The 15,292-nt window shown below is 42.3% G+C and overlaps 1 protein-coding gene and 1 long non-coding RNA gene across 2 annotated transcripts in view; both read right to left on the minus strand.

Moving 5' to 3' along the window:
* Positions 1-1,946: 1,946 nt before the first annotated feature.
* LOC124257065 lies at positions 1,947-6,936 on the minus strand. Its single transcript, XM_046691040.1, has 5 exons — positions 6,843-6,936; positions 6,219-6,275; positions 5,570-5,645; positions 3,900-5,344; positions 1,947-3,526 (listed from the first exon to the last, which is right to left on the minus strand). The coding sequence occupies exons 1-5, from the start codon at positions 6,883-6,885 to the stop codon at positions 3,168-3,170; spliced, it is 1,980 nt and encodes a 659-aa protein (XP_046546996.1). The 5' UTR covers positions 6,886-6,936; the 3' UTR covers positions 1,947-3,167.
* A 3,474-nt stretch (positions 6,937-10,410) lies between these two features.
* Positions 10,411-15,292, minus strand: part of LOC124257051 — a 6,006-nt gene continuing 1,124 nt past the window's right edge. Inside the window, exons 2-3 of the long non-coding RNA XR_006893169.1 lie at positions 11,023-11,133; positions 10,411-10,456 (exon numbers count right to left, since the gene is read on the minus strand). This is a non-coding gene — a long non-coding RNA (uncharacterized LOC124257051). The remainder of the gene's footprint in view (positions 10,457-11,022; positions 11,134-15,292) is intronic.

Here is a 15,292-nt window from a genome sequence, read left to right on the forward strand (position 1 = left end):
TCTACCGCAGAACAAAGATCTTAAGACATCCCACTACGCGTAACGCCAGAACGACCTTCACCCGACAAACTGAAACGTCACGTGAATGTGTGTTCCAGTCATGCTCCCTGGAGAATGTTGACACGTGGTCTTATAAACGGAAAGTACGAGCTACCGCTGGAATAAACATCTGCAACGAAGGAAACTTTCCATAGCCCGAATAAAGTACTGTCATTAATTAGATATTCCAAATTTTCATTTATTTCTATTTTTCAAAGGGTGGTCTGGATTAGAAGTAATTGTTTGCAGCATTAAAACTCGAGAAATGAACTCTAGTATTGGCTAATGTGATCTTTATTCTTCATCTCTGCGTTCGTTTATCAAAGTTAGCAAAACAGCACTCTGACGTGAACCGTAATGGAATGTCCTCAGACCTGTGTTTATAACTAACATAGATTGATACACAAAGCAGCTACAACATGTCTTTCCCTCGACAATGCTGTTTCCTTGACTTGGCACACAGGAAGAAAGCACCTCTGGCATACTATTCGACTCTGACAATTCCTGTAATGCCAATGTTTTCAGTGTATCGGGCTCGTCCGTAACGCTCCCCGTTACTACCCGAATGAGAGCTGATGTTCAGCAACCCTTGTTTATGCTATGAGGATAATAATGGAACTGGTTATTCAGGATCGCTGGATGAACATCGTATAACAACTACATAGATCGAGGCTCATGTTGTCAGTCACTGGATTGTCTAGTCCAGATTCGATTATTGACATGCCGCTGTAACAATGTTAGGCTGGAATGTTGCTCAGCGTGGTGGCTACACAACAACTTAATACAAACTCTAACGTGACCATCAACTCTGCATTTCCCCCGTTTCCGCTGAACTAAACCCATGTCAATGTTGTTGGTGCTGCTGACACGACTACAGGTGGGTTCCAACATCCAACATCGAGAAAGCTTCAAAGGAAAATATGATGTGTATATGTTACAGGGAATGTGTGAACCAGGGATTTCACGTAATCTCTAAAAAATCAGTGATTTCGTGAAATCACTGTGACCCCCAGGGATTTCATGTATTCCCTCAAATTTCAAATGATATCATGAAATTACTGAGTTTCATGGTGTTCCATTACACGCATTCCCCGTTAGGATATCAGTGAACGTGTTGAAATGTGTTACAACTGTAGCAGCACAACCAACCATAATAACCATACACACATTCCCCGTTAGGATATCAGTGAATGTGTTGAAATGTGTTACAACTGTAGCAGCACAGCCAACCATCATAACCATACACACATTCCCCGTTAGGATATCAGTGAATGTGTTGAAATGTGTTACAACTGTAGCAGCACAACCAACCGTCATAACCATACACACATTCCCCGTTAGGATATCAGTGAATGAGTTGATATGTGTTACAACTGTAGCAGCACAACCAACCGTCATAACCATACACACATTCCCCGTTAGGATATCAGTGAATGTGTTGAAATGTGTTACAACTGTAGCAGCACAGCCAACCATCATAACCATACACACATTCCCCGTTAGGATATCAGTGAATGTGTTGAAATGTGTTACAACTGTAGCAGCACAACCAACCATCATAACCATACACACATTCCCCGTTAGGATATCAGTGAATGTGTTGAAATGTGTTACAACTGTAGCAGCACAGCCAACCATCATAACCATTCACACATTCCCCGTTAGGATATCAGTGAATGTGTTGACATGTGTTACAGCTGTAGCTGCACAACCAGGAAGATGGGCCTGTTTGTTTGGGCGGCGCGTTCTCGCACCGATTGTATCTTCCATGTATCCGTCGGATATATAGTCAATATCTTGGTATTTGATAAGCTGTAATGTCAATGAAGACAGAGTTCACTGAAGGATTTTATTTCGTGTTTGATTCTGTCAAAGCAGCAACCACACATATACAGTCGCACGTGGTTACATGCTTGGAACAGTCGTTAGCCCGACGTTAAAACCGTTATTCCACCTTACTCTGTCGGCTGACACACGAGGTTCGCATCTGTACTAAATCAAGAAGTGGAACCCAAAAGACATTGGTAGATTGATTTATTTATATTTTTCCCTTCTAAAAATATGTACACATTCTATTTTTCGAGACATATGCAAACGGAATGCTCGGCGATGGTAGACCACATAATCGGTAGGCCTTAAATGTTCACCAGACAGAACACCCATTTGACAAGTTGGATCGCTGCTTACAACAACGTAGAATCTGTACTTTACTAAGAAAGTGTAATCCAAAATATAACATATGTTACATTTGACCCTTTTGTAAATGGCATTTTGTAATCACAAGGTAATCCTGGATCATAAACACTGCATAGGCACTAAAAGCCTAGCATTCCTCAAACTGTGGTCGGTGATCTCGTTTACTCAGTGTCAGGAGCTGACCGCCAGTACTTTCAGCCTATGGTGAACAGACAAATGATTAGAATCTCATGACTTTGGTCTCTGTGTTTTATTGTGCATTAGCTTCATATTGGACCCATAAATGCTTCATATATGCAGTAAATATATGTTCCTTCCCAAATTCCTAAATCTGGGTATAATTTAATTCTTTATGAGTATACACTGTTGATGTATAAACTTGGGCAAATCCGTCAGTGACCTATCGCAGCAGCCACTTTAACCAGTTACCAGTGCTTTTTGCACGAACACATAACTTTTGACATAAACCACCTTCGATGTACATGGCAACAAAACATATATTTACGATGAACGCATATAGCAACGAGTGAGTGAGTGAGTGAGTGGTTTTAGGCGATATTCAAGCAATACTCTTCACCAGAAGCACCCTTCACATAATGTAACCACCTCAGGAACTGAAGCTGGACATTCTGCGTGAAGAAGTAACACATTAACCGCTAGCAACCCATACACTTAAGAAAGATATCAAGTTGTGCACCCAAATTGAATTTGTAAAAACCTGGACAAGGTTTGGCAGCCAGTTCGATGCGGTTCCAAGTTCCCCGCAGTAAACAACTGCTTTGGGGTGAGTGAGTCAATATTTAACGTCACATCGGCAATGTTTCAGCTATATCATAACGGAACTGCTTTGGAAGAAATGGGCTGTCTGTTATACATTGACTACAGATGAGCCGAACTGGCTTCCTTTGGTCTTGCAGCAAGAGCTACTTGTCCTAATTTGATTCAGGGTGTATCGGCATATCGTAACGTTCCAATGAAGACGTCTTTTCAGGATGCATGTGACGTGGCGTGTCGTAGTGGTCAGTCTCTGATGAATAACGTGCCAATGAAGACGTCTTTTCAGGATGCATGTGACGTGGCGTGTCATAATGGTCAGTCTCTGATGAATAACGTAGCAATGAAGACGTCTTTTCAGGATGCACGTGACCTGGCGTGTCATAATCGTCAGTCTCTGATGAATAACGTAGCAATGAAGACGTCTTTTCAGGATGCATGTGACGTGGCGTGTCATAATGGTCAGTCTCTGATGAATAACGTAGCAATGAAGACGTCTTTTCAGGATGCATGTGACCTGGCGTGTCATAATGGTCAGTCTCTGATAACGAATAACGTAGCAATGAAGACGTCTTTCAGTCAGGATGCATAACGACCAATGTGTCATAATGGTGCATGTCCCTGATGAATAATGAATAACGTAGAATGAAAACGTCTTTCAGGATGCATGTGACGTGGCGTGTCATAATGGTCAGTCTCTGATGAATAACGTAGCAATGAAGACGTCTTTTCAGGATGCATGTGACGTGGCGTGTCATAATGGTCAGTCTCTGAGGAATAACGTGCCAATGAAGACGTCTTTTCAGGATGCATGTGACGTGGCGTGTCGTAATGGTCAGTCTCTGATGAATAACGTAGCAATGAAGACGTCTTTTCAGGATGCATGTGACGTGGCGTGTCATAATGGTCAGTCTCTGATGAATAACGTGCCAATGAAGACGTCTTTTCAGGATGCATGTGACGTGGCGTATCGTAATTGTCAGTCTCTGATGAATAGCGTGCCAATGAAGACGTCTTTTCAGGATGCATGTGACGTGGCGTGTCATAATGGTCAGTCTCTGTTGAATAACGTAGCAATGAAGACGTCTTTTCAGGATGCATGTGATCTGGTGTGTCATAATCGTCAGTCTCTGATGAATAACGTAGCAATGAAGACGTCTTTTCAGGATGCATGTGACCTGACGTGTCATGATGGTCAGTCTCTGATGAATAACGTGCCAATGAAGACGTCTTTTCAGGATGCATGTGACGTGGCGTGTCGTAATTGTCAGTCTCTGATGAATAGCGTGCCAATGAAGACGTCTTTTCAGGATGCATGTGACGTGGCGTGTCATAATCGTCAGTCTCTGATGAATAACGTAGCAATGAAGACGTCTTTTCAGGGTGCATGTGACGTGACGTGTCATAATGGTCAGTCTCTGTTGAATAACATGCCAATGAAGACATCTCCCCTGGATGCATGTGATTTGATACGTCAAAAACGTCAGTTTCAAATGAACGCCTTGTGGTTGAGGACTCAAATGGGATGGCGTATTCTCCACTCGAAAACAGAGGTCTGGTATGACGTTCCGAGGAACGGCGTACATTGTATATATGAGTGTACTGGCCAGCGTTTCCATCCAGATCGTTGATAATGTCATATATGACACTTTCTGACTGACCTACAGATCCTGGTCTCACAGGACAATGCAGTACATCTAAGTAAGTGTAGTGGTCTGGCGGAACAGCAGCCGCACGACTCGCCCGCCCAGGATATATGGCAATATCATATATGACACTTTCTCTCACAACTGAGGACAGTGCTTCTGAGGTACGGTACAATGCAGTTAAGTAGGTATAGTGATCTGTGTGAGCAAATCCTGCTCGGAGAACCAAGCCTTCATAGCGTGAGCAGATATCTGGCACTGTTACATCGTGTTGCACCTCTGAGGACAAACCAGACGGACATTGGTATAACTGGCGCCAAGGTCTACCATCCAAACAAGAATCAATACAAAGTGCGCTGTTGAAATCAAATGACCTGTGCGATATCAATGAAAACGCTCTGCCTGATTCTCTAAATATGTAGCGATCAGTTAAATGTCCACTTGGAACATGCCTATTTGTAGTGTCATGGCTGCTTAAAGTGATGTCCGATGACGAATGTGGCTGTTCCAAGTCCGTGTTGGTGGCTTCTTCCTTTACGGTGTGGTCGCCGTGTGTATGTCCAGCAGCTGCAGTGACGACTTCCTCGGGTATATCTGCTCCGAATGATGACGGTCTTTCAGGCGGCACATTACCATAGGGATGTGATGCAGAGGACGCCCTGGCTAAACGTGCTCGGGAACTCTTTCGGCTGAAAATATACAGAACAATAATTCATGGTCACACAGTGTATTCTTGATAATGAGATTATTTCAACCATTAAAGTAAATTGATAGAGCATACAACATGTCCTATGCACGCAACAATTTGTACTGGATGTCAGGAAGACTGTGTTTACAGCTGACTACTTAATCTGTACAGCGGCTAGTGAGTAAAAGTACCGACAGTGATGATGACATGACAATAGATTCCTCACCGTTTAATGACAGCACAAATAACAGCGGCTGCTGTTACAACTGCTACAACGATGCCCACAATGACCGGGATACCAACTGGAATTCAATAAATGCATAAAGTCAAATTAAATCTCTGATGGGATACATTCGGTAATATCACATTTGGTATGCTTGACACGCCGAAGACCCAGGTTCCATAGCCCATATATGTACAATGTGCCCGATGCCCCTGCCGTGATACTGCTGGGATATCGCTAAAACTAAACTCACTCAATCAGTATAATGTTCTAATTAATCATATACAAAGCTTGTGTGTTACGGAATTCCTACCGGTTTCACCAAGGAATATGGAAACTATGCTTATGGTAAATCTTTGTTTACCTCATTGATCTTTGAAAAACACATTGCCATTTAGAAAGTGGTCAAATGCAACATATGTAACATTTGAGATTACACTTTCTTTGTAAAGTACAGATTCTAGTACTTTTGTTGGATTGATCTTGATCTCCACTGATCTTGAAAATCTCACACGGAAAAAAAGTTGAAAACCAGAGGTTATTTAGCCTACTCAAAGACACTCGGTGATAAGCTATATATGTAAAACCTACCCCCTGATTGGCAAATGATGCATTTTCTTTTTTTAAATTAAGAAAAACATGTTTAGTTCACCTTGTTGAAGGGGTGTTGAGGGTGACTCATCGGTTGGAAGACGTATTGTGGTGGTCGCTTGAATACAATGGATTTGTGATGAAGAATGGTTAGAGTGCCTGTCATTTGGTTTCATGTATTATCTTTAAAGGGTCATATAATACCATATACAAACACACGTGGTGGCAAGTTTGTCGTAGAGGGTTGATTAAGCTTTGAGTCTAACGTGGAAGAAATCACTCTGAAAAAAACTGCGTAATAGTGCAGCTTTCTGTTTTGGACACGATGTGCTTCCAGACAATATAAGCCAGCTGATACCATACATTATAGCTGCAATTATTTACACTTATCAGGGGGTACACAGAGTCCGCAGTCTAGACTACCAGTTGTCCGACCTTCCTTTTTTGTGGAAGCCGCGGTGGCTGAGCGGGTTAGGCGGCTGACTTTGTGTGCTGGCGATTAGGTGCCTGACTCTGAGGGTGTGGATTCGAATCCCGAATGGGACTCAACCCAAGAAAATGACTAGAATCTGTACTTTACTAAGAGTGTGTAATCCTAAATATAACATATGTTACATTTGACCACTTTCTAAATGGCATCGTGTATTCAACAACGATATCTATTGAGAAAAGGTGATGTCAGTACCGTCGTTTTCCCAATCTGTGACCGTTGTTGTACCATTGGACATGGTGACGGTCCCTGGCTCAGCTGACGTTGTTCACGCACGTAGGAGGTAGGAGTACTTCTAATTAGTACCTGACATGGAATCAAAAGTGTAAATGATTATATGTGAAAATATTAGATATATTGAACGAATACGCGCGTTCAATATATGTTATGTACGATTGTTTATAAAACGTATATATATTTTCATTTTGAAAGATTGCTTATGAATATTGTGCCGAAGCACGTACCGATAATTTAATTGATATTCTAACTAGTCAACCATATTTTGTAGCCAAAGTATCGTTGGGCCCCTTTGATATTAAAATCCCATGAAGTGTTGTTCGTGGTGCTCGAGATAAGTAACTCATTACATATTGATCTTTCGTTCCTGTTTGTTCTGAACGTAGGTATAGAGACGACAATATGTCAGTGTATGAAATACGTCAAAACCACAGCTAGACATCAGGGCTGGCAACTTCAAAATGCTACCAGCCCAAAATGGACTTAACCAGACCAGACAATCCAAAGAATGTTTCTTAGTTACAATGAATAATTTAATTAACCTGAGACATGTATTTACTGTCTAACAGTCTATTCACAATAGTCATCTATGGAATAGACTTTAAGATATGGTGAATTTACTCGGGTAGATGGAATATGTTTTATCAGACCATCGGGCTGGCTAGCTGTAAATTTAGACCGTCCGTCAGAAATCTAGCCGGGCGGGCCGTCTCGGGCAGCGGACGGTCTTTATTGCATACACTGAATATGTACAGTACATGCGTTTCTTTCCACACACACAAGGAAGACATCTGCATGTGTCACACCGTACGTGTTAGTTGTTGGCCCTATCAGTTCTTTTCAAAATCGTTTGGGCTTTGCTCATATTTGTCTCTTTCCGAAAAAACCCGAATTATTTCCTTTCTTTCTAACATAAATATTACCATGGCTGATATACCTCCGAATGTCGGCCAGGAAGATGAGAGAGTATAATAAACAGTCACGTAAGCCTTTATAACATGACCTCATTAACCGTGTTCCTTGACCTCATTAATCGTGTACCCGTGTATTTCTAGTCCCGAAGACGGGCTTGAGGCCTTTAGCAATAATGCATTGCCATGATGACGTCATCCTGTTCTTCACTTTGTAGAACACCACGTAGAACACACCGTAGAACACCATTATATGACACCACTATTCACCCTGGAGGAAACTGCGTGCGACGTCATGGGCACCATGTGGAACATAGAGTATTACAACCTGTAGGACATACTGAGGAACATAGAGTAGGACACCTTGCACAACACACTATGGGATATATAGTAGGACACCTTCTAGGGCAAACTATAGAATATATAGTAGGGCACCTGATAGGACACACTATAAAATATATAGGACATCATGTAGGACGCACTATAGAATATATAGTAAGACACTTTGTAGGACACGCAGATAAATATATAAGCCACCTTGTAGGGCACACTGACAAATATATAGTAAGACAAACTATAGAATATATAGTAGGGCACCTTCTAGGACACACTATAGAATATATAGGACATCATGTAGGACACACTATAGACTATAAAGTAGACACATTGTAAGACACACAATATAATATATAGTAGGACACTTTGTAGGACACTGTATAGAATATAGTGGAGGACACTTTGTAGGACACAGTGAGAAATATATAGTAGGACACTTTGTAGGGCACATTATAAAGTATAATAGTAGGACACCATGTAGGACACACGATAGACTATATAGTAGGACACCTTGTAAGAAACACTATAGAATATATAGTAGGACACCTTGTAGGACACAGTATATAATACATAGTGGGACACCATGTAGGGCACACTATACAATGTATAGTAGGACACCCAGTAGGACAAGTTCAGAAATATATAGTGAGACACCCTAAAGGATGCACTTTAGAATACATAGAAGGACACCTTATAACATATCGTAGGACACCTTGTTGGACACACTATAAACTTTATAGTAGGACACCTTGTAGGACATTCCATGGAACATATTGTAAAACAACCTGTATGACAAAACAGTATGATACACTGTTTAATATGCAGTATTACACCCTGCCGGACACCCTGTGGAACCTAGAGTAGGACACCCTTTCGACACTATGTAAAACATAGTTCCGTTTGAAACATAGAGAGTGGGACACCCTGTTGGTACCTGTAGAGGACATAGAGTAGGACACTCTGTTGACACCCTGTGGAACATAGAGTCGGACACCCAGTGGAATATAGGTGGGTGGAACATAGAGTCGGGGAACATAGAGTGGGACACCCAGTGGAACATACAGTAAGGCACCCAGTGGAACATAGAGTGGGTCACGCAGTGAAACATACATGCAGAGTGGGACGCGCAGTGGAACACTGAGTGGGACACGCAGTGGAACATAGAGTGGGACACCCAGTGGAACATAGAGCGGGACACGTGGTGGAGCATAGAGTATGACCCTCAGTGGAACATAGAGTAGGGCACCCAATGGAACATAGAGAGGGACACCCAGTGGAAAATAGAGTGGGACACCCAGTGGAACATATAGTGGGACCCGCAGTGGAACGTAGAGTGGGAGACTCAGTGGAACATCGAGTAGGACACCCAGTGGAACATAGAGTGGGACACGCAGTGGAAAATAGAGTAGGACCCCCAGTGGAACGTAGAGTGGGACACCCAGTGGAACGAGATTATTTCAACCATTAAAGTAAATTGATAGAGCATACAACATGTCCTATGCACGCAACAATTTGTACTGGATGTCAGGAAGACTGTGTTTACAGCTGACTACTTAATCTGTACAGCGGCTAGTGAGTAAAAGTACCGACAGTGATGATGACATGACAATAGATTCCTCACCGTTTAATGACAGCACAAATAACAGCGGCTGCTGTTACAACTGCTACAACGATGCCCACAATGACCGGGATACCAACTGGAATTCAATAAATGCATAAAGTCAAATTAAATCTCTGATGGGATACATTCGGTAATATCACATTTGGGTATGCTTGACACGCCGAAGACCCAGGTTCCATAGCCCATATATGTACAATGTGCCCGATGCCCCTGCCGTGATACTGCTGGGATATCGCTAAAACTAAACTCACTCAATCAGTTATAATGTTCTAATTAATCATATACAAAGCTTGTGTGTTACGGAATTCTACCGGTTTCACCAAGGAATATGGAACTATGCTTATGGTAAATCTTTTGTTTACCTCATTGATCTTTGAAAAACACATTGCCATTTAGAAAGTGGTCAAATGCAACATATGTAACATTTGAGATTACACTTTCTTTGTAAAAGTACAGATTCTAGTACTTTGTTGGATTGATCTTGATCTCCACTGATCTTGAAAATCTCACACGGAAAAAGTTGAAAACCAGAGGTTATTTAGCCTACTCAAAGACACTCGGTGATAAGCTATATATGTAAAACCTACCCCTGATTGGCAAATGATGCATTTTTCTTTTTTTAAATTAAGAAAAACATGTTTAGTTCACCTTGTTGAAGGGTGTTGAGGGTGACTCATCGGTTGGAAGACGTATTGTGGTGGTCGCTTGAATACAATGGATTTGTGATGAAGAATGGTTAGAGTGCCTGTCATTTGGTTTCATGTATTATCTTTAAAGGGTCATATAATACCATATACAAACACACGTGGTGGCAAGTTTGTCGTAGAGGGTTGATTAAGCTTTGAGTCTAACGTGGAAGAAATCACTCTGAAAAAACTGCGTAATAGTGCAGTTTTCTGTTTTGGACACGATGTGCTTCCAGACAATATAAGCCAGCTGATACCATACATTATAGCTGCAATTATTTACACTTATCAGGGGGTACACAAAGTCCGCAGTCTAGACTACCAGTTGTCCGACCTTCCTTTTTTGTGGAAGCCGCGGTGGCTGAGCGGGTTAGGCGGCTGACTTTGTGTGCTGGCGATTAGGTGCCTGACTCTGAGGGTGTGGATTCGAATCCCGAATGGGACTCAACCCAAGAAAATGACTAGAATCTGTACTTTACTAAGAGTGTGTAATCCCAAATATAACATATGTTACATTTGACCACTTTCTAAATGGCATCGTGTATTCAACAATGATATCTATTGAGAAAAGGTGATGTCAGTACCGTCGTTTTCCCAATCTGTGACCGTTGTTGTACCATTGGACATGGTGACGGTCCCTGGCTCAGCTGACGTTGTTCACGCACGTAGGAGGTAGGAGTACTTCTAATTAGTACCTGACATGGAATCAAAAGTGTAAATGATTATATGTGAAAATATTAGATATATTGAACGAATACGCGCGTTCAATATATGTTATGTACGATTGTTTATAAAACGTATATATATTTTCATTTTGAAAGGTTGCTTATGAATATTGTGCCGAAGCACGTACCGATATTTTAATTGATATTCTAACTAGTCAACCATATTTTGTAGCCAAAGTATCGTTGGGCCCCTTTGATATTAAAATCCCATGAAGTGTTGTTCGTGGTGCTCGAGATAAGTAACTCATTACATATTGATCTTTCGTTCCTGTTTATTCTGAACGTAGGTATAGAGACGACAATATGTCAGTGTATGAAATACGTCAAAACCACAGCTAGACATCAGGGCTGGCAACTTCAAAATGCTACCAGCCCAAAATGGACTTAACCAGACCAGACAATCCAAAGAATGTTTCTTAGTTACAATGAATAATTTAATTAACCTGAGACATGTATTTACTGTCTAACAGTCTATTCACAATAGTCATCTATGGAATAGACTTTAAGATATGGTGAATTTACTCGGGTAGATGGAATATGTTTTATCAGACCATCGGGCTGGCTAGCTGTAAATTTAGACCGTCCGTCAGAAATCTAGCCGGGCGGGCCGTCTCGGGCGGGCGGACGGTCTTTATTGCATACACTGAATATGTACAGTACATGCGTTTCTTTCCACACACAAGGAAGACATCTGCATGTGTCACACCGTACGTGTTAGTTGTTGGCCCTATCAGTTCTTTTCAAAATCGTTTGGGCTTTTGCTCATATTTGTCTCTTTCCGAAAAAACCCGAATTATTTCCTTTCTTTCTAACATAAATATTACCATGGCTGATATACCTCCGAATGTCGGCCAGGAAGATGAGAGAGTATAATAAACAGTCACGTAAGCCTTTATAACATGACCTCATTAACCGTGTTCCTTGACCTCATTAATCGTGTACCCGTGTATTTCTAGTCCCGAAGACGGGCTTGAGGCCTTTAGCAATAATGCATTGCCATGATGACGTCATCCTGTTCTTCACTTTGTAGAACACCACGTAGAACACACCGTAGAACACCATTATATGACACCACGTATTCACCCTGGAGGAAACTGCGTGCGACGTCATGGGCACCATGGAACATAGAGTATTACAACCTGTAGGACATACTGAGGAACATAGAGTAGGACACCTTGCACAACACACTATAGGATATATAGTAGGACACCTTCTAGGACAAACTATAGAATATATAGTAGGGCACCTTCTAGGACACACTATAAAATATATAGGACATCATGTAGGACGCACTATAGAATATATAGTAAGACACTTTGTAGGACACGCAGATAAATATATAAGCCACCTTGTAGGGCACACTGACAAATATATAGTAAGACAAACTATAGAATATATAGTAGGACACCTTCTAGGACACACTATAGAATATATAGGACATCATGTAGGACACACTATAGACTATAAAGTAGACACATTGTAAGACACACAATATAATATATAGTAGGACACTTTGTAGGACACTGTATAGAATATAGAGCATAGGACACCTTGTAGGACACAGTGAGAAATATATAGTAGGACACCTTGTAGGGCACATTATAAAGTATAATAGTAGGACACCATGTAGGACACACGATAGACTATATAGTAGGACACCTTGTAAGAAACACTATAGAATATATAGTAGGACACCTTGTAGGACACAGTATATAATACATAGTGGGACACCATGTAGGGCACACTATACAATGTATAGTAGGACACCCAGTAGGACAAGTTCAGAAATATATAGTGAGACACCCTAAAGGATGCACTTTAGAATACATAGAAGGACACCTTCTTGGACACACCATATAACATATCGTAGGACACCTTGTTGGACACACTATAAACTTTATAGTAGGACACCTTGTAGGACATTCCATGGAACATATTGTAAAACAACCTGTATGACAAAACAGTATGATACACTGTTTAATATGCAGTATTACACCCTGCCGGACACCCTGTGGAACCTAGAGTAGGACACCCTTTCGACACTATGTAAAACATAGTTCCGTTTGAAACATAGAGTGGGACACCCTGTTGGTACCTGTAGAACATAGAGTAGGACACTCTGTTGACACCCTGTGGAACATAGAGTCGGACACCTTGTGGAACATAGAGTCGGGGAACATAGAGCGGCACACCCAGTGGAATATAGAGCGGCACACCCAGTGGAATATAGAGTGGGTCACGCAGTGAAACATACTTGCAGAGTGGGACGCGCAGTGGAACACTGAGTGGGACACGCAGTGGAACATAGAGTGGGACACCCAGTGGAACATACAGTAAGGCACCCAGTGGAATATAGAGCGGGACACCCAGTGGAACATAGAGTGGGTCACGCAGTGGAACATACAGTAGGTGGACGCCAGTTGGGACATAGAGTGGGACACCCAGTGGAACATAGAGCGGGACACGTGGTGGAGCATAGAGTATGACCCTCAGTGGAACATAGAGTAGGGCACCCAATGGAACATAGAGAGGGACACCCAGTGGAAAATAGAGTGGGACACCCAGTGGAACATATAGTGGGACCCGCAGTGGAACGTAGAGTGGGAGACTCAGTGGAACATCGAGTAGGACACCCAGTGGAACATAGAGTGGGACACGCAGTGGAAAATAGAGTAGGACCCCCAGTGGAACGTAGAGTGGGACACCCAGTGGAACGTAGAGTGGGACACCCAGTGGAACATATAGTGGGACACGCAGTGGAACATAGGGATCTACACCTACAGTCCACCCTGTGGAACATAAGGTGGGACACCCAGTGGAACATAGAGTAGTACATCCAGTGGAACATGGAGTAGGGCACCCAGTGGAACATAGAGTGGGACACGCAGTGGAACATAGAGTGGGACACCCAGTGGAAAATAGAGTAAGACATCCAGTGGAACATGGAGTAGGGCAGCCAGTGGAACGTAGAGTACGTGGGACACCCAGTGGAACACAGAGCAGGGCAGCCAGTGGAACATAGAGTAGGACACCCATTGAAACATATAGTAGGGCAGCCAGTGGAACATAGAGTAGGACACCCATTGAAACATATAGTAGGGCAGCCAGTGGAACATAGAGTAGGACACCCATTGAAACATATAGTAGGGCAGCCAGTGGAACATAGAGTAGGACACCCATTGAAACATATAGTAGGGCAGCCAGTGGAACATAGAGTAGGACACCCATTGAAACATATAGTAGGGCAGCCAGTGGAACATAGAGTAGGACACCCATTGGAAACATATAGTAGGGCAGCCAGTGGAACATAGAGTAGGACACCCATTGGAACACATATAGTAGGGCAGCCAGTGGAACATAGAGTAGGACACCCATTGAAACATATAGTAGGGCAGCCAGTGGAACATAGAGTAGGACACCCATTGAAACATATAGTAGGGCAGCCAGTGGAACATATAGTAGGACACCCATTGGAACATATAGTAGGGCAGCCAGTGGAACATAGAGTAGGACACCCATTGGAACATATAGTAGGGCAGCCAGTGGAACATAGAGTAGGACACCCATTGAAACATATAGTAGGGCAGCCAGTGGAACATATAGTAGGACACCCATTGGAACATATAGTAGGGAACACGGTGGAACAATCAACCGGCACCAAAGGTGTCACACATGGTATCCTACTCTGTATAAAATAGAGTAGGACACCATGTGTGACACCTTTGGTGCCGATTGATTCTGTCTTTAATTTAATAAAAGAATTACTTGAGTATATTTTGTAAGCTATGCTATGGTTACGCCACCTCTGGCTGTCATTAATATCAATCTTAACACATAAAGTCAGTACCATGGCACAACTGTTGCGTCACTCTGATCGAAGTATTCACACATTTCAAACTTCACCATGTTGTGCAGCACCATTCCTTTCATATTATCGTACATGTACGAACCTGTGACATCACGTACACAATGTATAGTGCCTACACGTCTATGCTGCGACACGGACATTTGAAGAAAACAGATTGAACACGCCATTACAAACCTCATACACAGCCTGCTACATACAAGCGACTGAAACCCACAGTAACTACAGTGTGCACGAGGTAATTACAGGAACAAGCGACTTGCC

This window comes from Haliotis rubra, unplaced genomic scaffold (assembly GCF_003918875.1).
Source record: "Haliotis rubra isolate DU_JTF1 unplaced genomic scaffold, ASM391887v1 Scf649, whole genome shotgun sequence".
In the NCBI taxonomy this organism is placed as follows: domain Eukaryota; kingdom Metazoa; phylum Mollusca; class Gastropoda; order Lepetellida; family Haliotidae; genus Haliotis; species Haliotis rubra.

What these genes read in the sequence shown, in the direction of transcription:
- LOC124257065 (XM_046691040.1), bottom strand. Translation starts at nt 6,885, where the DNA reads ATGTCCAATGGTACAACAACGGTCACAGATTGGGAAAACGACG. An exon ending in CTCAACACCCCTTCAACAAG is followed by an intron (nt 5,646 to 6,218) that starts GTGAACTAAACA and finishes ATTGAATTCCAG; the next exon opens with TTGGTATCCCGGTCATTGTG. An exon ending in ATTTGTGCTGTCATTAAACG is followed by an intron (nt 5,345 to 5,569) that starts GTGAGGAATCTA and finishes GTATATTTTCAG; the next exon opens with CCGAAAGAGTTCCCGAGCAC.